The sequence below is a fragment of the Mesoplodon bidens genome (assembly GCF_964165515.1).
Source record: "Mesoplodon bidens genome assembly, chromosome: 3".
Lineage (NCBI taxonomy): Eukaryota > Metazoa > Chordata > Mammalia > Artiodactyla > Ziphiidae > Mesoplodon > Mesoplodon bidens.
In genome coordinates this window covers 79,285,329-79,309,257 of record NC_138178.1, presented here as the reverse complement: position 1 = coordinate 79,309,257, position 23,929 = coordinate 79,285,329, and the positions used below count along the sequence as shown (strand labels likewise).

The 23,929-nt window shown below is 37.8% G+C and overlaps 1 protein-coding gene across 5 annotated transcripts in view; it reads left to right on the top strand.

Annotated features, from left to right (window-relative positions):
* MCTP2 (multiple C2 and transmembrane domain containing 2) overlaps nucleotides 1–23,929 on the top strand; it is a gene marked incomplete at its 3' end in the record, with an annotated part of 246,209 nt that overhangs the window by 130,174 nt on the left and 92,106 nt on the right. For all 5 annotated transcript variants that reach the window (XM_081228579.1, XM_081228580.1, XM_081228577.1 and 2 more), the window contains 3 exons: nucleotides 6,257–6,359; nucleotides 7,745–7,847; nucleotides 23,249–23,350. In XM_081228579.1, coding sequence (XP_081084705.1) covers nucleotides 6,257–6,359; nucleotides 7,745–7,847; nucleotides 23,249–23,350 — 308 coding nt within the window. The remainder of the gene's footprint in view (nucleotides 1–6,256; nucleotides 6,360–7,744; nucleotides 7,848–23,248; nucleotides 23,351–23,929) is intronic.

Below are 23,929 nucleotides of genomic sequence, written 5' to 3'. Positions count from 1 at the left end.
AGGTCCAGAAGGAATAAAGATCAGTGTTTTCTCTTTCTTTAAAGTCCATCTCACAGCCCAGCACAGTACTTTCCACATTTTAGTAAACCATAAATTATTTGTTGAAGGGAGGAGCAGGCACATCATACGGTGTGGCATTATGATGCCCAAACTAATGATCATAGGAGATTAAGTGGGGAGCTCCCTGGAGTTTAAGGTGGCAGAGAAAGTTCCATGCAGATGATGCATTTGAACTAGGCCTCGGAGGTTAGTTGGTCCTTTTTGTGTTCTTTTTTTTTTTTTTTTTGGAGAGGAATGGGTCTTGGGAGAGCATTGCAGGGGGAAGCCATTCCACACGCAGAGTTAGGAAGCATGACTGAGCCCCGTACCTCTGTGTGCTGGCCACGGGTGGGGCACAGACACGCCGACTTGATAAAGGTTAGGAAATAGAAGCTAGATCAGGATGGATGGTGTGGGATAAGTTGTCAGAGATCACAGATTTTCAGAATGAACACTATAGAACTGGCTCCAATATGCAAAAGTAAGGTTTATCAACAGACGGCTGGGGGCAAGAATTGAAGGGAGAGATTTTGGAAATGAAGTCTGGAATGGCTGTTGTCCCCACTCCCACATCCGCCCCTAGCCTGAGCTATAATGCTCCACAGTTAGCTTCAGGAATTACCTTCCTCTAGAAGTTCTTGCACCTTGTGTTGACAGTCTTTGGTGGCTCCTGGCTGCTTGATAAGTAAAAAGAAATAAAATTTTTTTAAAAAGCACACAGTCATGGCCTTCCAGGCTTCCAGCCAGTCTCTTCCTTTATCCACCCATATCTTATATTTCCTGATCACCACTATTTAGCTGTATGTATGCATATATATGTATCTATATCTGTATCTATCTATCTATTATCTATCTATCTATCTATCCATCTACTTAATGAATGTTAGGCTCCGATCTGCCCCTATCTCCTCAGCAAGGACCTACCCATTTCTTTTAACTGAATCAGTCTCCTCCTAAACCTTGCTTAGAATTCACCTCCACTGTGAAATCTTTCTGGACTTTAACCAACCAAATTAAATGTCTCTGAACTTTAGTTTCCTCATCTGCAAAATGGCACAGACATACCTTACCTCATAGAATGGACGTGAAGATTAAAGAAGAACCTGCATGAAGCATCTTTTTTTGCACAGAGTGGGAGGAGCCTGGCTCCCTCCAGCCAACACCCATCAGCAGAGCCCGAAGTCCCCTGGTGCCTTCTGTCACTGGGCCAGGACACCCTTCACAGGGCATGAGAGGGGCACGCATACCTTGGTTGTGCCTGCAGTGGGCCCCTTAAATGAAATACAGGGCTAAATACAGAACAGAGGTGTACAGGTGTGCAGTTGAAAAGGGGCAAGGAAGATATACAGTTGGAGATCACAGAGGGCAACAGCTTAGTCCTATGGCAGAGGGTGTGAGTGAAGTTTTCACTGGAAAGGTGACATTTGCTGAAAAGCATGATTATTATGAGAGTTCCTTGAAGGTAATGACTTGGTGGTCTGTGTACATTGGGGCCGGCCTGGTTCAGTGCCAAGAGCAGAATGGGCGCTCAATAAATATTTGTTGGATGAATGATTTGACCTCTAAAATACTTTTATTGCTTGTCGTTCAACTTCTGTAACTAATATAAAGGTAAAATTATTTAAGCGAGGAACCTCCACTTGCCATTCAAGGAATACAAATGAATTTTAACGTGCTGTTCAAAAATAGCAAAGGCTATTGAGAGCAAGGTGCTAAAACACCACCCCACTGTGAATCTGAATCACCAGTGGTATAGCCGTGTCAAGGTGACACGGCATCTGGATGTAGAAGAGGTCATCTAGATGTTTTACCTGTAAAAACAGGTAGAGCAAAGAGCAAAAGTGCAGACCCAAGTGTATATATGTCACTTTGTCTGGTACTGTTTGCTTGGTACTCTTGGGAAACATTTGTGACGGGAGATCGTTTTATCATGATTGAATAAAAATACTCATTATTTATTTATTTATTTATTTATTTCTGCGGTATGTGGACCTCTCACTGCTGTGGCCTCTCCCGCTGCGGAGCACAGGCTTCGGACTTGCAGTCTCAGCGGCCATGGCTCACGGGCCCAGCCGCTCCGCGGCATGGGGTATCCTCCCGGACCGGGGCACGAACCTGTGTCCCCTGCATCGGCAGGCGGACTCTCAACCACTGTGCCACCAGGGAAGCCCTATTTAAATTTTTTTGAAAGTCCCTGTCTATCTGGAATCTTTGAAGGGCAAGAAATCAATCCTAAAGTGTATATACATTACTCTATAAATGTGTTAATGTCTTCGCTTCTTCTTCCTCCTCTCTGCCTGTTTATACTGTAATATTAATAAATGCAGCAATTTAATGAGCTTTGATGGAATTATCTTCAGAGAGTCGGCGCAGTGTGTTCCTTGGAGACACACAACTGAAGTTCCCGGTTCCTGGAAGGAAGGCTGTTCCTTATTAGCTGGAATAGCGGAAGAGTGTGCTGGAGGGGCGGGGGGGAGGCAGGGCTCAGCCCACCTGTGCAGACACAGGCCCAGACCCTCTCCACGTCTCTGTGGAGGAACCCCCGGGCTTTCATTACAAGTGTCAGATGGTTCCCCCCGAGCCGGTGCTGGTGGGATGGCATGTCAGTGTCTCTGGAGGAGCAGCCCTGACACCTCCCAACAGTCTGACAAACGGTTAAGTAGCGGTTTCAGCTAGGGTTGAGGATGAGAACATGTGTGTTCTTTCATGTTCATGTTCTTTTCATGTTACTCGAGAGATGTCATGACCTTCTGCACTGTCACCCGACCCCTACCCTGTGCCCCGTGAAACACAGTCCCAGACTTAAACTGCCTTTTTAAAGAAATTGAAGTGTAGTGAATTTACAGTGTTGTGTTAGTTTCAAGTGCACAGCAGAGTGATTCAGTTATACACATATGAATCAGATTCTTTTCCATTATAGGTTATTATGAGATATTGAATATATTTCCTGTGCTATCCAGTAGGTCCTTGTTGTTTATCTGTTTTATATAGTAGTGTGTTAATCCCAAATTCCGAATTTATCTCCCCACCTCCATCCCCTTTGGTAACTGTGTAAGTTACCAAAGTTTTCTGTGTAGGTGAGTCTATTTATGCATGGCAAATAAGTTCATTTGTATCAAAATTTTTTAACCAGCTTTACAACAAATGCTAAAGGAATTTATCTAGGCAGAAAAGAAAAGGCCACAACTAGAAACAAGAAAGTTACAAAATGTACCCTTTTTTTTTAGATTCCGCAAGTAAGTGATATTATGTGATATTTGCCTTTCTCTGTCTGACTTAGTTCACTTAGTATGATAATCTCTAGGTCCATCCATGTTGCTGCAAATTGTGTTATTTCACTTTTTGATGGCTGAGTAAAATGTCTTAAAGAAGCAAGACTTTTTACAGATGCAGGTGGATTTGTGTGTATGTTTGATTTGGGCTGCCCAACATCTGAAACCCCTTCTAGGTTTGGGGTGCATCTCATCGAATGTTTTAGGGAAGGGCTCAGAGCCACTTTCATGTGGTGGAAAGCCAGTATGTACTCCCATTCTGAGCCCTGGAAGTTAGGGCATGAGGATTTGCTAGGCAGGGGCAATCCCTTTACATCTACATCAAGTGAGGCAAAGAAGCGGGAGTGGAGAATTCATATTAGAAGCAGCTACATTTAGGTGCTGGGGTCGGAAGTGTCGGTGGGGCCAGTTTTCCTGGGAAGCAGAGGCCACGCCAGACTTTTCCTGGGGTGAGAGTTTGACCGAGATTCTGTGCCTGAGCATCCCTCAGCATTCTTTGGTTTCCAGTGATTTTTCTAGCCTGATTCTCCAATCTGTGGTCTGATCCTGAGAGCTGCTTGCTATTATTTTAATAAATTCCTTTTCTGCTAAATTTAGACAGGGATCATTTCCATTATTTGTAAGTGATGACCCCAGTGCATTCATCTGTGTCCATGGCTCGATCGCTGTCTGCTGGCCACTGAGATAATAGCCTTGACTTAAAAGCTTTGGCCAAGCATCTAAGTATCCAGGCCACTAGTCAGTTGAATGGAATCTCCTGTTTAACACTAACTCTTAGCCATGCAGCTGCTCTTCTTTTCTTCCATTTTTTGAAATATCATCTTCATGCTGGCTCCTGCACATGTGTCTCTCTAATGACTTGCAGTGCTTCAGAGCTCCTGGTTATTAAGTGAATTAGATGTAGGTTCAGTGACCTGAATGGTAGGCCAGTAGGTCAAGTGGCCTGAGCACTTTCTGAGTTAGGCCCTGGTCTGGGATTCCTTGGCCATTTGTTGGAGGCATATCTGTCCTTTTGCCCCCAATTAATTTAGTACACACCGCTTTGTAAAGCACCAGTGTGCGCAGAGGTAGGCCATGTGATCCTGTCCTGCGAACGTTAAAGACCCTGACGGTTTCAACTCTGGATCCCTCTGCCAAGCCCAACAGAAGGGGAGAGACTTCTTATGTGGTAACTTTCTGTGTTCCCCTTTGGATTCAGGATTTTCTAATCTTTTTATTTTTTTTTCTTTTGGAGGCTGTGTGAGGTAGGGTGGAAGAAGAGGTGAGATGGGAGAAGTGAAAGTTAAGCTTCATTATTTTTTAAGATAAAAACTTTTAACTTAACCTTATGAAATTAGACTTCTGCATGTGTCTGAGCACCAAAAATGTCCCATGTGTATTCTCACCATTTACTAAATATATAAGATCATATGTGTGTGTGGCCACTCACTCCAGAGCAGAGTTTTAACTCCTAAATAGCCATGGTTACACTTTTTCTCATTTCTCTTATCACCTTGTAGAAGCATGTAAGTTATCATAGACTTCCAGTTGTAGATGAGTAATTATATTCATTCAGGGACTTCCCTGGTGGTCCAGTGGTAAAGAAGCCACCTTCCAATGCAGGGGATGCGGGTTCAATCCCTGGTTGGGGAACTAGGATCCCACATGCCGCGAGGCAACTAGGCCCGCGCACCACAACTACTGAGCTCATGTGGCTCAACGAGAGAGCCCGTGTGCTGCAAACTATAGAGCCCATGTGCTCTGGAGCCCGAGTGCCACAACTAGAGGGAGAAAACCCGCACACCGCAACTAGAGAGAAGCCCGCGTGCCACAGCGAAGAGCCTGCGTGCTGCAACAGAAGACCCCGCATGCCTCAACGAAGACCCCGCATGCCGCAGCTAAGACACACTGTGGCCAAAAAAAGAAAAAAATTATATTGGCTCAAAGAGAATTTAGGAAGGAAACAGAGATGTGCATCTGTTTTAAAACAAAACACAAACTTGGACTCTCTCACATGCCACATTGACACCTGCTCTTGTGAAACCAGTGTTGCCATTGCTCTCAAGGCTGCATCTGGGTTGTGTGTCAGTCCCAGTCCAATAAGTGCGCTGACACCTATATGTCTGTCCACCTCCCGAATTCCCACACCGGGCTTACACGGCTTGCTAAAAAGAGAGGCTCACATTCAGTCTTTTAGCAAGCACAATATCTTTTTAATTGAAGTGTAGTTGATTTAAAGTGCTGTGTTAATTTCTGCTGTACAGCAAAGTGATGGTTATACATATGTATATATACACATTCTTTTACATATTCTTTTTTATTATGGTTTATCACAAGGTATTGAATATACAGTAGGACTTTGTTGTTTATCCAATCTATATCTAATAGTTTGCATCTGCTAACCCCAAACTCCCAATCCATCCCTCCCTCACATCCCCTCCCCCTTGGCAACCACAAGTCTGCTCTCTATCAGCAAGCCCAATTTTATTGTTACAATATGTGGAATCTAAAAAATGATACAAATGAACTTATTTACAAAACAGAAACAGACTCATAGATTTAGAAAACAAATTTACAGTTACCAAAGGGGAAAGGTGGGGTGAGGGATAAATTAGGAGTTTGGGATGAACATATACACACTACTATACATAAAATATACAATCAACAAGGCCCTACTGTATAGTACAGGGAACTCTACTCAGTATTCTGTAATAACCTAAATGGGAAAAGAATTGGAAAAAGAATAGATATAGGTATATGTATAACTGAATCACTTTGCTGTACACCTGAAACCAACACAGCATTGTAAATCAACTATACTGAAATATAAAATAAAAAGTAATAATAATAATTGGAAAAAAAGTGCATGACTTTTGTTCACTTTGCCTCTGTCACTTTTGAGATTCACTTGCCTCTGACCAAGGAGATTCCTTTGTCTCTGACCCACGTCTGTGTTCTCTTTGCAGGGAAGAGCGATCCCTTTTGCTTGTTGGAGTTGGGAAATGACCGACTTCAGACACATACCATTTACAAAAACCTCAACCCTGAGTGGAACAAAGTTTTTACATTGTAAGTACTTTAGCCCCTGCAGTATCAAAGAGCTGCTTTAACTCAGAGACCAATTATCCCTGATATGTTTGGGGCAGTCTGGGGCCCTTGAGTGGAACTTCCTGTCCATTTTTATGAGCAAAGAGTGAAGTTTATTGTTTTTCTTTTTCTGAAAACCTTTTATGCTTTCATTTTATAGAGTGTAGTGTTAATAATAGAAGAGACCATTTGGAACTGCAAGGGAGTGTTATAGGAGAGGCATTTGTAAAGTAGGTCTTTTAGTGACTAAATTAATCTGTGAGTAGAAGGAAGCTTCCATAAATCCAGACTACTTCATTCCTGGGTTAAAGGAAACTACAAATGTAGACCTGTCTCTAATTCAAGGAGCTTATATGGTACAACATTATTTTAATATCTGAAGGCTTGTATTCTGCCAGAGTCTTTTGGAACATATAGATTATCTGCAATTCCTCAGGGACTCCCAAAGACCCCTTATATTCCAGTTTCTATGAATGACCTGCTCCATAGTGATGCTCACTTTTCAGACTCAGGCATTTAGGAGGCTGGGTATATTCCTAGTTTGCTTTAGATTCCAAGGCGTCTGGCCATCAAGGGGGAGGCCCCTTTTTGAATCTGGGTGAAATGGTGGTACACTGGCCTCACAACAGTGAAGAAATGCTCTGTCTGTGCTTATAACTGAAAGAATATAGTTCGTATTGAATGGAATTGGTGGTTCCCAAGCAGAAACTTCCCAAGGATCTATGAGAAGAGGATTAACTGTGCTAAGCAGGTTTGCAAATTGCCATATGCAAGTCTCTGGTTTGGTCAACACAGTGACCATGGCTCCGTGTTTCATTGTAGCCAATGTCTGGCTTCTGGTCAACATAAAAACTGTTTATAAGTATGTAAATATGCATGAGACTTTTAGTACTCTGTGTTTCAACAATAGGATGCTTTCTAGGGATCTCGGCAAGTAGTGATTTTGACCATCTTTTTTTTTTTTTTTTTTTTTAAGGGAATTCTTCATTAGTTTAAAGTAAAGTAAATCTGATTTTTGTTCTTGTCATTTGGAAGCTACTTTGAAATCACTGTCCTCCTTATTTTGTCCCCTGTTCTCTTTCTTTATCCTGTTTCTTTAACAGTTCTGCCCTTGAGTACACATATACATGGAAAATGTCATAGTAAAAAAGTTGGCTTTTTTTTTCCATATGGATGTCTGAATCTTCTCTGATGGAAGGTTTGGGAATACAGTCAGTTTGATTTAATTTTTGGAATTTAATTAAATGGTACTTTTATACTCTGAGGACATACAGATTTAATTAGTGAAACTGTGTTTTCAGATCTTCATGGAACAGACTTCACTTTTGTGTTTTTGTATCTAATACATGGTGTGTTTCTTGTTTCAGTCCCATTAAAGATATTCATGATATTTTGGAAGTGACTGTGTTTGATGAAGATGGAGATAAACCCCCTGATTTTCTTGGGAAAGTTGCCATTCCCTTGCTGTCTGTAAGTTACCTTCGTTAATATACAGTGTGTGAGTCATTTTACAGTTGACAAGTTTCTATGGTCTAGAGTTGCTTTATCTTTGTCAATCTGGGGGGGAAAAATCCTCCCAGCTATAGCAGGAAACAGCTGTTTTATTCCTTATCCTTCTCCAGTATTTTCAGTAGTTTCAGATGTAAAGTCACATAATTTTCTCTGTGTGTCAATTGCATATTGATTTAACCAGCCAAAACATTTTGACCGGTCTTTCAATCCACACTCAGCCTTTCCATCTTAAAATAGGAGTTTCTCTTTTGTTTCAGGGAATTCATGTCTATGACTGATTTTCCATTGGTGAATGAAAAACATCCATGTTTTTCTTCATTGCCTCCTTACTGCCCATTTCTTCAAAGATTACTTGCTGGTAACTGCATAGTTGTTCTCAATTCCACTAAAGACCATTTTCTTAAAAATTCTGTTTGTCTTTTTAGTAGTCCCATTTGTGTTCAGTCTCCAAAAGTGCTTTGTGGAAGAAAGCAGAGAGCCTGTCTTGGAAAAATAGGGCTGTTTTGGTAGTCCCCTTAAAAGGTAATGTGTCAGAGTGAGCTAAGAGCGGAATGAAAATAAAATACCCTATAAAATTCAGAGGAGAGAGCATCATATAATGTCTTTACATGGGCAAAGGTAGAAAGCTGGGATCTGAATTCACCTATTAATTGGGCATTTATGTTTATGCCAAATGTACTCTTCTAGAGGAGAGAGTTTCAGTTTTCCATCCAACCATTCATACAATGTGTGGTAGAGTTGTAATGGCCTTTAGCAGTGAGGAAGGCTTTATTTCTTTCTTCCCAAAGACTTATTTCCCCAAAGCTCTTAGTGCATTTTTGTGGCTGGGGCAGTCTGTAATTTATCCATGAGATTAGACTAGCTCACATGGTGTTTACAGAGGGGGAAATGCTGCACCTCTCAATATCTCTTCTCTTTTTGATTGCTTGGTTAATTTCTCCCCAAGTTCTCATATCCCTGGTGTTACTTGAAGAGCATGGTGGAGCAGCTGCTCCCTTGCAGAGCTGGCTGCTGCCGAATGTTCTGAGCCACCAGCAGCAAGCCACGCCGGCTCTCAGAGAGGAGATGGTGATGCAGGATTTCCCTCCTTTTTTTTTTTTTTTTTTATTACAACTTTGTCAGTTATTCCTGAAAGAATACATGTAACAAGAACATGGGGCACAATTTTAAAGAGGTCTAAAGGGACAAGGAACCAAGGCTCTCCATTAGAATTTAGTGTCCTTTCTCTCTAACATTTATTTTTTTGGGACATTTCTCCTCTTGTTTTAAAGATAAATCCTTAGTAGCGTATTTGATTCCTTGCTGGGTGAACGCCACTTCGTATCTTTATTACCCTCTCTCTGTTTCTCATGTAAACATTTTGTGTATTTGGTCTTCCTAGGATACCAACAAGTTGACTGACTTTCTTTCTTCCCTCCCAAGTAATGTACAATCGCTATACGCTGTGGAGTTAGATCTAAGAAATTACCTCTGGCTAAATCAGGTTTAGGTTTTCTCAACCTCAGCACTCCTGACATTGTTGGACGGATCGTTCTCTGCTGCGGGGACTGTCCTATGCACTGTATGAAGTTTAGCAGCATCCCTGACCTCTACCCACTAGATGCCAGTAGCACCCATCCACCCATCACTATTATGATAACCAAAGATGTCTTGCAACATCGCCCAGTGCTCTGAAGAGGGCAGAGTCACTCCCGGTGGAGTGGAGAACCATTGTCCTAAATTAATAGAGCTTTCAAACTATATCCTTCAAAATACAAGATAGAGTGATTTGTGAAAGACTTTGTTTCAATGCAAGCAAGCCCATGAGCCCCCTTAACTTTTTCAGGTTGCTGATAAGCTGCCCCACAATCTAAGCATTCATTTGATAAATACTTATCAAGTGTTCAGTGTGTGCCAAGAATTGTTTTAGGTGGTAATGTTCTAACAATGATCGCAGTGAAGCTATGTCCTCTCCTGGAACTTATCTTTTGATTGCAGGAGGCAATATACAAAACAGAAAAAAAAAAAAAAAAAAAAAAAAAGCAATGCACAGTAGGTTAGATGGTGAAAAGTGCTATGTAGAAAATGAAGCAGGGGGAGGGGCCTCCAAGAGGATGTGTGTGGGGAAGGGATGCAATTTTCCGTGATTCAGGCAGCGATGACCCCACTGGAAAGGGAACATTTGACTGAGAACTTAAGTAGGTAAGGGAGGGGAGAAAACCAGGAGGATATCTGGGGAAACTCTTCCAGGCAGGAAATCTTCAAGTTCAAAGGTTCCAAGGCCAGGCCTTGACTGTCAAATTCCAAAAATAGCAGAGCAGTGTGGTTGGAATAGAGAATAGCAAATGTGAGATAGGAAAGAATAGGGGATAGAGTGGCGTGGAAGAGGACCTTGTAGGACCCTGACAACCTGAAAGTTAGAAGGACTTTGGCTCTTTCTTAGTGGTGATGGGAAACCACAGGGAGGTTTCCAGGCGGGGAGTGTTTGATTTGGTTTATACTGTTTGTTTCTAATATAAATGTAGCACGTGGAGAAATAAGCCCAGATCTGAAAGTTCTCCACTGTGTAAAGGTATTGTGGCCGGAGCCACGTTTCCCCTTAGGGACTTTGGGGGCCCAGGGATGTTGAGCTGAATAAGACATTTCAGTAGTTGTTGTTCAGCATGGCTGTTTCAGTTCATATTTATTTCCGATGCTTTGACCAGTAGATTGGGAAAGTGATCAGATCTTATGTAAGATCTGTGTGGGCTCTTCCCGATACACCCGCAACATACCTTCTCCAAATGAATTGATTCCCTACCTAAAGTGTAGATATAAATGTGATAGAAAAAAGGGCCATAACCCTCAGTATCTGTAACAGGCAAATTTTGTTTGTTATTTCATTGATCATTTGATTTTTTTTAAAGTTTACATTACTTATATCTATAGTATTTATAAATTTTGTTTATATTTATAATTATTTTAAAATAATTCTAACTTGTGATTTAGAGGGTATATTTTAAAATGTATTTAGATCTAGGTTTTTTCTTTATTTAATATCTATTGAGCAATACTTACCTAGCAAGCCCTGTGCTGTACACTTACCATATGGTACATCATTAATTCTATGACAGCCTAATGAGGCATGCTTTATTATTATGACCATCTACAAATGAGGAAACTGAGGCAAAGAAAGACCTGTAGCTGGTAAGTAGGGGAGACTGGGTTTGAATTAGGCAGTCGCATATCAGAGCCATCCTAAGAGGATGCTGTGCTGCCATAGTGAGTAGCTGTTAAGTAAATATTGTGCCAAAAGCCATAACCAAGATCTGTTTTGTGCAGCCACTGGGCTCAGTGCAGTGGAGGTGGGGGGCAGGGGTGCAGGTGGGATACAGAGTTAAGTAAAGTCTTGCATTTCATGGGTGATGCCTGTGAGATGAGCACACAAGACTGAAAATATTAGGTGCCATATAAAAGGAACAGGAAAATGCAAGGTGGGGGGGCTGAATTTAACTTTGGGAAGACTTTAGAAAGTGGGGAGTCTGAGCTGGCCAGGAAGGAGTATGGTGTTGATAGGGACTGCTGGGTGAGGTGAAGAATGAAGGCCATTCCAAGCAGAGGGGGAGGTAAAGGAGAGGCCACATTCTGGAAGCAAAGGGCGGCCTTGGTGCCTAGCTCTCAGTGTGAACAGGGAGGCTGGAGAGTGCAGCTCAGGAGGGGTGGAGGGAGTTTGGGGCCTATTCTATGAGCGGGGATTATCTGCAGGCTTTGGCATGGATATAGCAGAACAGTTAACTAGGAAGAAACTTTGGCTCCTGTGTGAAGCAAATTATAGGGGAGGAAGACTCTTCCTGGAGGAAATTGGTTGCAACTCCAGAAAAAAAGCGTCAAAGAGAAAACCCTTCAATTCTGTGTTCTATGCCTCTTAGGAAAAGGATTTATTTCCCTGCTTTTTAAATATTTTTAGTCATAAAAATGGATTTTTTGGTGCTTCACTATTACCTCTATAGGATATGGAGCAGTATCCTATAATACCTTGTTTCATATTTAAAAACAAACATTGTATTTCTTAGAGTGTGCGTAATTTTTGTGAGAACACATTTTCTTTAATCAAGTCATAAACTAAAACTTGATTTACACTTTCAGAGAAAATGCAAACTACATTTTAAAACGTCTAAGTGTAAAGTATTGAAAGTAGTTCAACTTTTACTCTCTCGAAATAGTAATGTGCTAAGTGCATTTCAGCCTGTTAAATAAAGAGCCTGTTCTGAATTCACTATATCTTTTAATCAGGGTGAATATATTGGATGACTCTTGGCTCCCTTAAAATTCATATTCTAAAATCAGTATATTTATTAATGGTGGTGAATTGTTCAAAGCATACACATATGCTCAGATATACATCAGAATTTAAAAAATACAGGACAGTGAGCTATCCTTCCATAGATTTCATTTCTGTCCAACTTTTAAAAAAACAGTTTTTTTTAAATGATTATATAGATATGCAAAACCTTTTACTCATGATTAAAAGCAGTAGAAAATTGCAGTTGGATTGGATTATAATCTGAAAAAAAAATTTTTTTTGGCCGCACCACACGGAACTTCCCCCACCAGGGATCTAACCTGTGCCCCCTGCAGTGGAAGTGTGGAGTCTTAACCACTGTACCACCAGGGAAGTCCTGAAAACTTTTAATATTTGTACATTTCCACATTCTTCCAAAACTCTTCTAATCAATAATATAGTAAATATACATTGGAAAAGAGTAGCAATGTTTTAGTTTTAAAACATTCCCAACATAGACATTGTCTCCTAATAATTATCCAGTTCAGTAGATTTATTTTTCATTTCTATTCTCAATTAAGTGATCTTGATTTTGTCGTGAAAATCTGGCTGAGTTCTTCTCATCCTTCTTATTTAAACATGTGTTTACCCTCCTAGAATTAATTATCTAATGGGTCAATTTTGGAAGACTTTGAAAATCAGCTTTCTGTAAAATAGGAAAAGCATCTGTTTGTTGTTATTTCCTACTATCTATGGAGAAGTCATCTCAATTTGATGAGGTCCTACATTTTGAAACAAATTTGAGTCCTCTTGTGTAAGCTATGCCAACATGCACATGTGAATTTATATCAGAAGCACAGGCCTTCATGCAGCCCTTAGCATTCTCTGTGAAGCCAGTGCATGGTAACTAGGTGCACCAATAACAGCCTCACTTAATTAGCTTTATGGGATAAATTTTCTATAATTGCTGTACCAAATAAGTGTCCATGCACATCTTCATTTGCATTTCCAATTAAGTATTTGCCCAACTCTCACCTATGATGGATTTTGCACATTGTACTGGACATTCTTAATCATATTTTTTAAGTTAATGCTGAAATTTTGGCCATTGAAATATATAATATTTATTTTACTTTACATAAAATATTTATGGATGTATAACCAAATACAAAATTTAACAGGGCAATATGGTGATTTTTGGACACAAGCATTCAACTCTCTTCCTCATCTAATCCTGGTCCGACATGTTCATTGAAGTAAAGGAAGATAAGGCACATTTTCCTGTTGGCCTTGGAAACCAGCAAAGGGTGCCATAAATATGCTAGAATTATCATGAACCATAACTGGTGTAGAAGGTGGATGATATTTGGTTACGACAGGCCAAGGGAGAAAGAAGAATGACTAATGGGATTCATCTACTGTCCTATAACGGGAAGATAGTATAAATCTGAGCATATCCTGTGTGATGGTAAACGTTGAATGGGTTAGACTTTTCTATTAAGTGGAAAAACCTCTTATAATGAGTGAAAGAGTAAAATCTAAGTGCTTCTTCTAGATGAGACACCTCAAAGGTGGCAATACTAAAATGGATAAACAAAAGTGTAACACATAAATGTAAACAAAAGGTAAGTGAGAAACATATAGAGGAGGCTATTTTATGAGTTACAAAATAATTTAATTATCAATAAAGTTATAAAGACAGGAACTTTTACGTGAATGACTTCCCATGGAAATGTGTGTGTGCATATGTATATACACACATATATATAATATTTGAAACACCAGAAAAATTACAAAATTGGAATCACAGAAAAATAATATATATTATCTATCTAGCTTTTAAAAATCAGAAACAAAAAACAAAGCTTTGAAGTGATGTTTTAAAGTGCCAAGTCTTTGAAATTCCAGGTTCCATGAAGTGTATGCTAATAGCAAAAGTCCTTGCACATGATTCCACAGCTACTAAATTTCTGGTGATGAAACCCTGGAATCTCTTTTGTTTTTGTTTTTATTTTTTTAGCAAGTTCTCAGGTGAATTTTAAACAAACTAAAGTGGTGGTCCTTAGACTAGAGAATCAGCCGTAAGCTTTGTCCAACATATGTATGTGTAGACACACACATAAACACATAAAATATTCTGTTCACATACCCACTTAACTTGTTTAATTGTTGATTATGTTGTGGGTCCAGAATGCTTCAGTAGATTTCAAAAAGGCAGAACCTGTACTGTGATCACAGCAAAGAGAAATAAATAACAAAAATGAAACAAGTATCAAAACCCTTGGTAGAAAAAAAATCTCAGGTAGCTAATGTAGATACCAAAACTGCAACTATAAACGTCTTAGAAACTAACAATGAAATACAATATATAAAAACTATGGGTAAGGGCCAAAAGTATTATTCAGAGGAAATTTTTTTTGGCTGCACCACAGGGCATGTAGGATCTTAGTTTCCTGACCAGGGATCAAACTTGTGCCCCCTGCAGTGGAAGCACAGTGTCTTAACCATTGGACCACCAAGGAAGTTATGTGAATGGTTTTATAATTGAACAACAAGGTTGAAAATCAATTAAACATCTCAACAAAATGAACTAAAATAAAGAAAACTGAGAAAATTATAAAGAAATTTATGAAGATTAATAAAAGGCAATTACATAGAAAGTACTTAAATAGTGTATTTGATAAATCCAAATCCCCCCAAAACCAGTGATACAGGCAAGCCATTTACAAGGCTAATGAAAGAAAGGGAAAACATATGCTATTAAGAATGAGTGAACAACAAGAAATATAGGGGTTGCTATGAAGAACATAACTAAATTTTACTAAGTATGAGAGAAAATGTGAAAAAATATAGAGACATACCTTGGGAAGACAGGTATTGTAAAGGTATAAAAATCTCCCCAAGTTAACTAAAAATATACTGCAGTCCCCCATTTGAAGAAATTAATGTATAAAAATATCAAGGAAATTATCTTTAAAAATATAATTAGAGGAACTTGAATATCAGGTATTAAATGCACTGTTTAGTGAAAATCATTAATGATGGAAATATCAGAAATAGTTATCAAATAACTCCACCCTTTTCTCTCTGCATACTCCTCTCCCCCGAATAAGAAAATAACACATTTCAATCATTTAATGAACATGAGTTTTGAAACCTTAACTGCACAGGCAATTCTTAAACGTTGTTGAAGTTTATTCAGAACATAAAAGAAAATGGAAAATGTGTGAATTCATTCCCTAAGACTAAAATAATTCTGATATTAAAAAAAACACATTAAAAAAAAGCAAATTATATACCTTTCATGGAACATCAGTAAGACTGAACACATTAGGAAATCTAATTGTGTAATTTATATTATTGAGTTAAGAAAAAAAAAAAACAACACCTTGACAATCTCAATAGATGTAGAAGGTGTACTTGATAAAATTTAACATCCATCCTTGATTATGAAAAAATAGTCTAATAAATTAGTAAATGATGAGCAGTGCCTTAACATGATGAATCATATCTATCAGAAGTATCACAAACATTAAGACTTATTGCTGAAACACTAGAGATAGTTATTCTAGTTCCTCATTTTTTTTTTTTTTCTTTTTTGGCCACACCTCGTGGCATGTGGAACTTCTCCGACCAGGGGTGGAGCCCATGCCCTCTGCAGTGGAAGCCTGGATTCTTAATCACTGGACCTCCAGGGAAGCTGCTCTAGTTCCTCATTTTTAAAATGAAGATAACAGTAGTTTCTACTGCTAGGATTGTTGCAAGAATTTAATGAGCTTATGTACTATGAATTAACTATTAAAATTAAACCTTTTAGGTCAGATCCAGTCAATGCAAAAATGTAAGAGAAGTAAATGATATTTGAATGAAGGAAACACATTACTTGCAAGTACTAGCTATCTGATAGTATCTGTAAATATAAAGAAAGTTAATAGACAATGTATTGGAATAAAAAAAAGTCAGTTATGTATAAACAATATCAAAGTTAAGAAAATGAAAACCAGTGCCCATACCCAATAGAAATCTTAAAAACCTAAAAAAAAATCTGATAAACCTAAAAAAAAAAATCAAAGAGTATAACAGGAAACAAAAAAACGCTGTAATGCTTAACTATGTGAGGAATTTCTGAGCTGTACTGAAGGACATGAAGAAAAGACTAATTGAGAAATTTAATATATGATAAACTTGAAACATGAAGTCATTGAGAGGATAAACTAAGTGATCACTATATAAGTGATTCTGAGGTAAGTTGGTTGCTTATCCATCAGGGAAAAATGTGTCGGCATGTTACACCAAACACAGTAACTATTTCAAGGTGAATTAAAGGTCAAATGCTTGAAACAAAATAAATAAATATTTATTTATTTATAGTTCCATAAATAAAACTATTAAAATAATGGGAAGTGCTACATAAACAAACTGAAAAACAAGAATGTTAAAGGAAGAAAGATTTAAGATGTCATGGTGAAAACAAAAATTTCCATAGAAGATTAAAAGACAAAGGATAGGTTGGTCAAAAATACTTGCAGCATAAAACAAATAGATGACAACACTAATATAAAAGTGTTTTTTTTTTTTGATCAGTAAGGAAAAGACAATTCAACCTAACAGAAAATTTAAATCAAGGAGGCAGAAATCTGTATAGCTAATGAGCATATGGATGGCTCATGCTTTATTCAACCACCATCGTGGTTGTTAAAAGTGCAGAAGAGGGGGCTTCCCTGGTGGTGCAGTGCTTAAGAATACTCCTGCTAATGCAGGGGACACGGGTTCGAGCCCTGGTCCGGGAAGATCCCACATGCCGCAGAGCAACTAAGCCCGTGCGCCGCAACTACTGAGCCTGCGTGCTACATTCTGCGTGCCTAGAGCCCGGACACCACATCGAAGAGTAGCCCCCACTCGCCACAACTAGAAAAAGCCCTCAAGCTGCAATGAAGACCCAATGCAGCCAAATAAATAAATTTATTTATTTTTTTAAAGTGCAGAAGAGGGAGCCAGATGACCTGGGTTGGCCTCCAGTCTTCTCCATTAACTGGCTATGTGACTTTTGACACCTTACTTGACATTTCTGTTTCTGTTTCCTCCTCTATGAAATGAAAATTATCACAGTACCTGTGTTGGAGGTCTGTGGTGAGGATTTACGTGGTTTGATAAATGTAAAAAGAGTACAGTAGCACACAGTAAGCACTTAAAGTGTAAGCTCTCATCTTCATCACCCTTGTTTTAGTAGCTTAAATTACCAAATTACTTTAAGCAGTCAGATTAAGAAATATAGTCAAGATTTTTTGTGAGCAGTAGTGATTAAGTGTAGTCAAAGGACTCTCTCAAATGCTTCTGGAGGGAGCATGACCTGCTACCAGCCTCCTAGAAGACACCTTAGATTAAAATTTAATAGACACATATCTTTGAGCATTTATATTCTAGATATCTATTTTAGAGAGGCAGCTGGGGCTTGGAGAGATACAGTAATTACCCATGGTTACACAGATGCTAAACGCCAGAAATGGGAATTAAAGTGAAGTCTGGTTTCACGGTCCTACCATGGCCCACTGTTAATAAACATATGACAGAAAATGTTCAGTTTCGTTAGTTATTTAAAAAAGCACGTATTAAAACAACGTGAGGCCATTTTATTCCTATGAAATTGCTGTATATTAAATAAAAATGCCTATGGTTGGCAACATTGGAAGGAAACGGACAGGCTCATTCACTGAGGCTAGGAGTATAAATTAATAGAACGTTTTAGGAGAGCAAATTGGCAATACTTGCCGAAACCATAAAAATATGTGTACCGTATGAGACGCAATAATTCCACCTCTAAGACTTTAGTTTTAGGAATGCATCATGGAAGCACAAAGATATCTATGTGTAAAACCATCACAGTGTTTACAGTTGTTAAAAATTGGAAACAATCTTAGATTACAATGGAAGATTGGTTAAGCTAATTATAGAATATTCATGAGATGAAGAACCATTCTAAATTATGGAGAAAAATCGATTTTTACATTGGAGAATGTTTCCCGTACTTTTTTAAAGTTTAAAACACAAGTGATTAAAAAGTACATAAATGAAAGTAAGACAGAATAAATCATGTTATTTAATAAGCAATTTCTGTATACTTGTCACTGTTCTTACTGCTTTTTGCTGATTATTTCACAACTGCTGAGATATGTATCTTTTTTTTATTATTATTATTCACACTTTACAGATTAGGAAACTGAAGAAGAGAGGAGTTATGTAACTTATCCAAAGTTACCCAGCCACTCTGAGGCAGAGCCGGAATTTAAACTCACTTCATCTGCCTCTAAGGAGTCCCAAACTTCATCCAATACACTATGATCCTATTTTCATAAGATAAATATTTATAAAAGTACATTAAAAATTAGAGATGTTTGTTAAAAAATGGAATATTGTAAAAATTACATTTTTTTTTCCTCTTTTTAAGCTATTTTTGTAAATTGTACACCTTTCTTCCAATTAGTAAATATTACTTTGTAAAGACAGCTTCTATTTCAGGGAGAGGAGTTGATAAGACATTTTGGGTACAGCAGGGTTTTCTGCCTTTACCAAAGTTCAGTGCTGGGTTTTGGATTCAGGCAATGGGTGGGTTGGATGGCCTTGCACAGAGAAAGGTGTGTTGTATGTGGAGGGCTGGGGTGATGAGTTCAGTGCTGCCTCTACTGGCTGGTGGTTGACTGTGTCAGGGCAAACAGTGACCTTACGGGCTTTTCAATCTCTCGTGCTGTTTGTAACTCCCGCGGTGGGAAACAGGCGTGTTTCCAAGTGGGGTTGTGAATAGAATCACTACCAAGTAAAGGATATTTACTTTTCTTCTTTCCTAGCCACATATCACATGTGAGCATGTGTCTGTTCACATCACATTTTGTTGGAGTCACCTTGCATGTGCATTAGTGGGGACCACCTGGTGTATTGTTATGTCACATTATTTTCCCTTTTGCATGCAATGAAAAGCTTCTGATAGAATAACGCTTGTTTACACCCAAATGTTCTCCATTTATTCACATGAAGGTGGAATTGGGGGCTGGGGAGGATCAATATGACTCTTCTGTTTGGATTTTGATGTTAAATGTGTATCTTTCCTCCTTAAAGCAACTGATGGTTTTATTCCTTCATATCGATTCTGATTAACTTTGCTGTTGAATCAGTTGATATCTTGTCACATCAAAACTTTACAGTAAAGCATAATAATGAGAATTCTCTTTTTTTTCTTTTTCTTTTTTTTAAATAATGAGAAATCTTTAAAAAGAGTTCCAGCTGAGAAAAATACTTTTTCTCTGTCCCACATACTAACCTTTGTTATATGCCAATTTAAAAAGTTTTGTTTTCTAATATAATGAATGCAGTATCTCTTTGACTCAAAAATTAGTTTTATCACCAAACTTTTTAAAAGTTCTTCATATTTACCATGCTTAAAGCTTGTGTAAGCAGATTTAAAATTCTTTTAGATAGAGAAAAATTGCATAGGTTAAAGAAAATTTCAGGTCAGATTAAAATCTAAACCAGACTACCTTCTCTGTAACTTGTCCTCTGGCTCTGAAATCCTGAATCATTACTCAGAAACAGACTTCCTGTGCTCTTTTCGTTCACTGTCTAATGTAACCAAGAATTCACAGTTAACATGGTTAGCTTTCTGATATATCATATTGTTTCTGAAAATAATGTAAAGGGACATGGAAATGCCCATTTCCCTAATTATGGAAGTTTAATTCCTAATTAGGTTAAATCTTTATAACTGTCCTGCAGAGATGCCTTCCCCAAATGATTGCCTGATATCTGTGCTCCTCACCTATGGAAAGGCAAGTATGTAAAGGTGTGTGATAAGTCAATTTGAAGAGTTTTCTTGTAACACTGAAGTTAAGGACATTATCTATTATTTCATCCTTCTATTTGAGTGAAATGAAATCCTCCCCGATGTCAGCCCAGGAAGACTCTCCAGTTGAACTTCGAGATTTCCTTTTGTCGCAATTTGCCTTAGGTGATAGAGATCTCAGAATTAAACTTAAGTCTTAATTGAAGTGACTATCTCATACCTAAAGACAAAAGTATATATAGATTTCTTTGCTCTAAGTTTTCTTTTAGCTGTGCTTTAGTTGTCCTGTTTCATAGAGGTTTTAACATTATAAAATGCTAGAAATAATTTTCAGAGTTAAGTATAAGTAATAAGTATAGTTCTTGACTGGAAAAATATATGTTTAGCTTTCATTTATTATATAAATACTGTCATTTAGGAGTTTGGCAAGTTGGGGTGTTACCGAACTTTTTATCCTGTATTCATGTGTTGGAAGTTCAATTATATAAACACCGTGGAAAATGAAAATATTTAACAAATAGTTTCTTTGGTTACTATCTCAGTGTTTAATTATAACGCTAAATATTCAAATGCATTGATCTGTTCTTAACCCAAGCATATCCCAAATACAAAGTAGTGTATTTCCTCTATCTCTCAGTTTATCTTTTCCCAAAAGATATTCCTTATAGAGGACAGACTGAAAAAGTGGAATCAACCAAATATTCATAAATAGAAGGATTCATAAATTGTGGTTTATTCAGATTTTGAATTTTACATAGCAGTTTAAAGAAATGAGGCTGATCTATATACTAATACAGACACATTACCAAATCCTATTGATACATACAGATGAAATTACAAAATGTATACAGTTTGAAACACAAAAAATGTAAAATACTTTCTTCAAGGATATATTTATGACTATAAATTCTCAATAAAAATTTAGAAAGGGTACATGCCAAATTCCTATCTAATTTCCTTCTCAGGGAAAGAATTGTGGTATTTATGGACATTCAAAGGGACTTTTTCATTTCCTATAATTTTTCAATCTTTTTACAAATCTTTAAACTTACAATTTATATATTTTAAAATAATATATGAAAGTGCCAAACATGAGTAGCCTTAATTATATCTCTAGCTTTAAAAACTGCTTTAACGTCCTAGGTGGATTCTGTGCTTTGCTGACACAATTCTAGGACATTGAGAAAGAGGAAACGATCATTTACCCAAAAAAACAAAAAAACTTCTTTGACTATAAAATATTTCTTTTTATACTGATACCTCTTGTTCTTCTGTTGCCCTTCCTAATGCTTAAGAAATCATGGAAATTTTAAGATAACAGTACAATGATTACGGGTTGAGGCAAAACTAAACTGGACCAAAGTCAGCTTGGCAAATTGTCATGCTGTTTTTGTATTTATTTCTTTCAACTTTAACACCCACAATTTATTAAGTGAGACAGTGGATAAAAGAGGAAGCTCAGAATCCTGTTTGGATACCGTTTAGGAAGGAAGCCAGGTCTTTATGGGGTACCCCCTTCCTCTTAGCCACTGGCCAGGAAAACCATCTTTCTGTTTAAAACCTATTCAATTTGAGAGAGGTGGAGTGACTTTGGGAAGGAAGGTGACCTCTCCCTTGTAAAGTGGAATGGCTCTGTTTCCCCCCCGTGACTTATTCAACTCATCTCCACCACTGTTTATAAGAACACTTGTGCTGGATGCTTGTAGTGACAGCAATAGCCATTGAAAATATGGCTCAGATTTCATGCCCTCAAATTTCCTATGTTATTTCAGATGTTTGATCATTACAATCCCAAATGGAGCTTTTGGTCAGCTCAAGTTTTGCTCTGCCCTGTTGGAGTTAACAGATATGCTTCGAATAAGCCAGAAGTTTAAAAATGCATATACTACCACTCTGTATAATCTAAGCATTGCTGCTATCAGATCTGAAAAGAAAATGCCATTATGGGAGCCAAGCCATTTCCAAAATGATACAGGGGATTTTTTCTTAGATGCCTCACACGCTGGGGTCCACAGGTAGATTGGTATGTGGAATTGATGTGAGTTGCTTGGCTGAGAGATGCTATCAGAAGAAGTTGTTTATTTTGTAGGTTTATCAGCACATTGTTCTTTTGAAATGTTTTTGGATTTTGACCTCAACTTTAGCTATGCTGATTTATTTAATTTGTATTGCACCTTGGCTGTGAAGCACTGGTCATTTTTAGAAAACTCGTTCCTTTATTCATTTCTTTAAAATATTTCATAGTATTTGTATAAAATAATATTTTTCTAAAATAATATTTTATAAGGCAATAATTTTATAAAATATTGTATAAAATATTGTATAATATTTTTATAAAATAAAATACCATATTATAAATAAATAAAACATCTTATTTTATAACCTTTTTATCTTGGAATGATTCTAGGTTTACAGAAAATTTGCAAAGTGATACAGAGTTTCCATCTATCCTCACCTAGTTTCCTCTAATGTTAACATCTTAACATTGCCATGATGCACTTATCAAAACTAAAAAAAAAACTGACATTGTACATTACTATTAACTAAACTCTGGTCTTTATTTGGATTTCACCAGTTTTTCCACTAATGTCCTTTTTCTGTTCCAGGATCCAACCCAGGGTACCACATTGCATTTTTTTTTTTTTTTTTTTTTTTTTTTTTTTTGCGGTATGCGGGCCTCTCACTGCTGTGGCCTCTCCCGTTGCGGAGCACAGGCTCCGGACGCGCAGGCTCAGCGGCCATGGCTCACGGGCCCAGCCGCCCCGCGGCACGCGGGATCCTCCCAGACCGGGGCACGAACCCGTATCCCCTGCATCGGCAGGCGGACTCTCAACCACTGCGCCACCAGGGAGGCCCACCACATTGCATTTTATCATCTAATCTTAGTCTTCTGACTGGCAGTTTCCTAGTTTTTCCTTTTTCCCATGACCTTGGCAATCTTGAGTGGTACTTGCCAGAAACTTTGTAGAATATTCATCATTTTTTAACAAATAAAAATGTTTAACTTCTGGGATTTTTGAATGAAAGCCCTGGTAGGCTTAGTAATCATTTGTACCACTAATTTTACTCTCGTATATCAGTTTCAGCCTGGTGATTGTTACTTTATCTTCTTATCAGTTATAGAAGCACTCTAGAATTAAAAGTTGATTTATGATTTAATATTTACATAGTTTTAATATTTGCTTAATATTGGCTTCATCTGTGTATGCGTTCTGCATTTTCAATTTTGTCAGCTCGTTCAGTTTAAATCCCATAGAAAGTCTGTACTTTATCTATTGTTTATGACAGATTCGAGATGGACAGACAAACTGTTACGTGTTGAAGAATAAAGATTTAGAACAAGCTTTTAAAGGAGTTATTTACTTGGAGATGGACCTCATATATAATCCGGTAGGTCTAACGGGACATATCTCCCAGCTTCTCTCTATGGAAAGTAAAAGGTGACCAGCCTGGAGAGATTCAAATCAATGTAAAATGTTTCAGAATTTTTGCAGCTACAAAGAAAATAGTGTTTTAAAACTGAACCAAGAAAAATCAGTGCTGGACAGTCTGGTATTAATCCTCTTGGGCTAGTAGAATTGATGGTGTGTAATTCTCAATAAATGTCAAGGGGAAAAAAAGTAAGAGGAAAATTAGGTTCTTAGCTTTATTACCTTTAATCTTCTTCCAAGGCAACAGTTGGCTGTTGGACAGAGATATCTTCAAGCCTCTGACATGTTATTTAATTATTATAGTAGATGTCCTGCTATCCAACACTATCAAGACAGGTAGTTACTCAATTGAAAACTACAGTTAAAGGAGGATTTTTTTAAAGTATCTTAAACTTTTAGTTTAATATGAACAAAATACATAAATATACATTCACTTGCCAATTTTTAGGTACGGGCCTATAACCTTTTTTTAAATAGCATGGACTTACTATTTTTAGTTCTACAGCATATTCCTTGCATTAATACACCCATAACATCT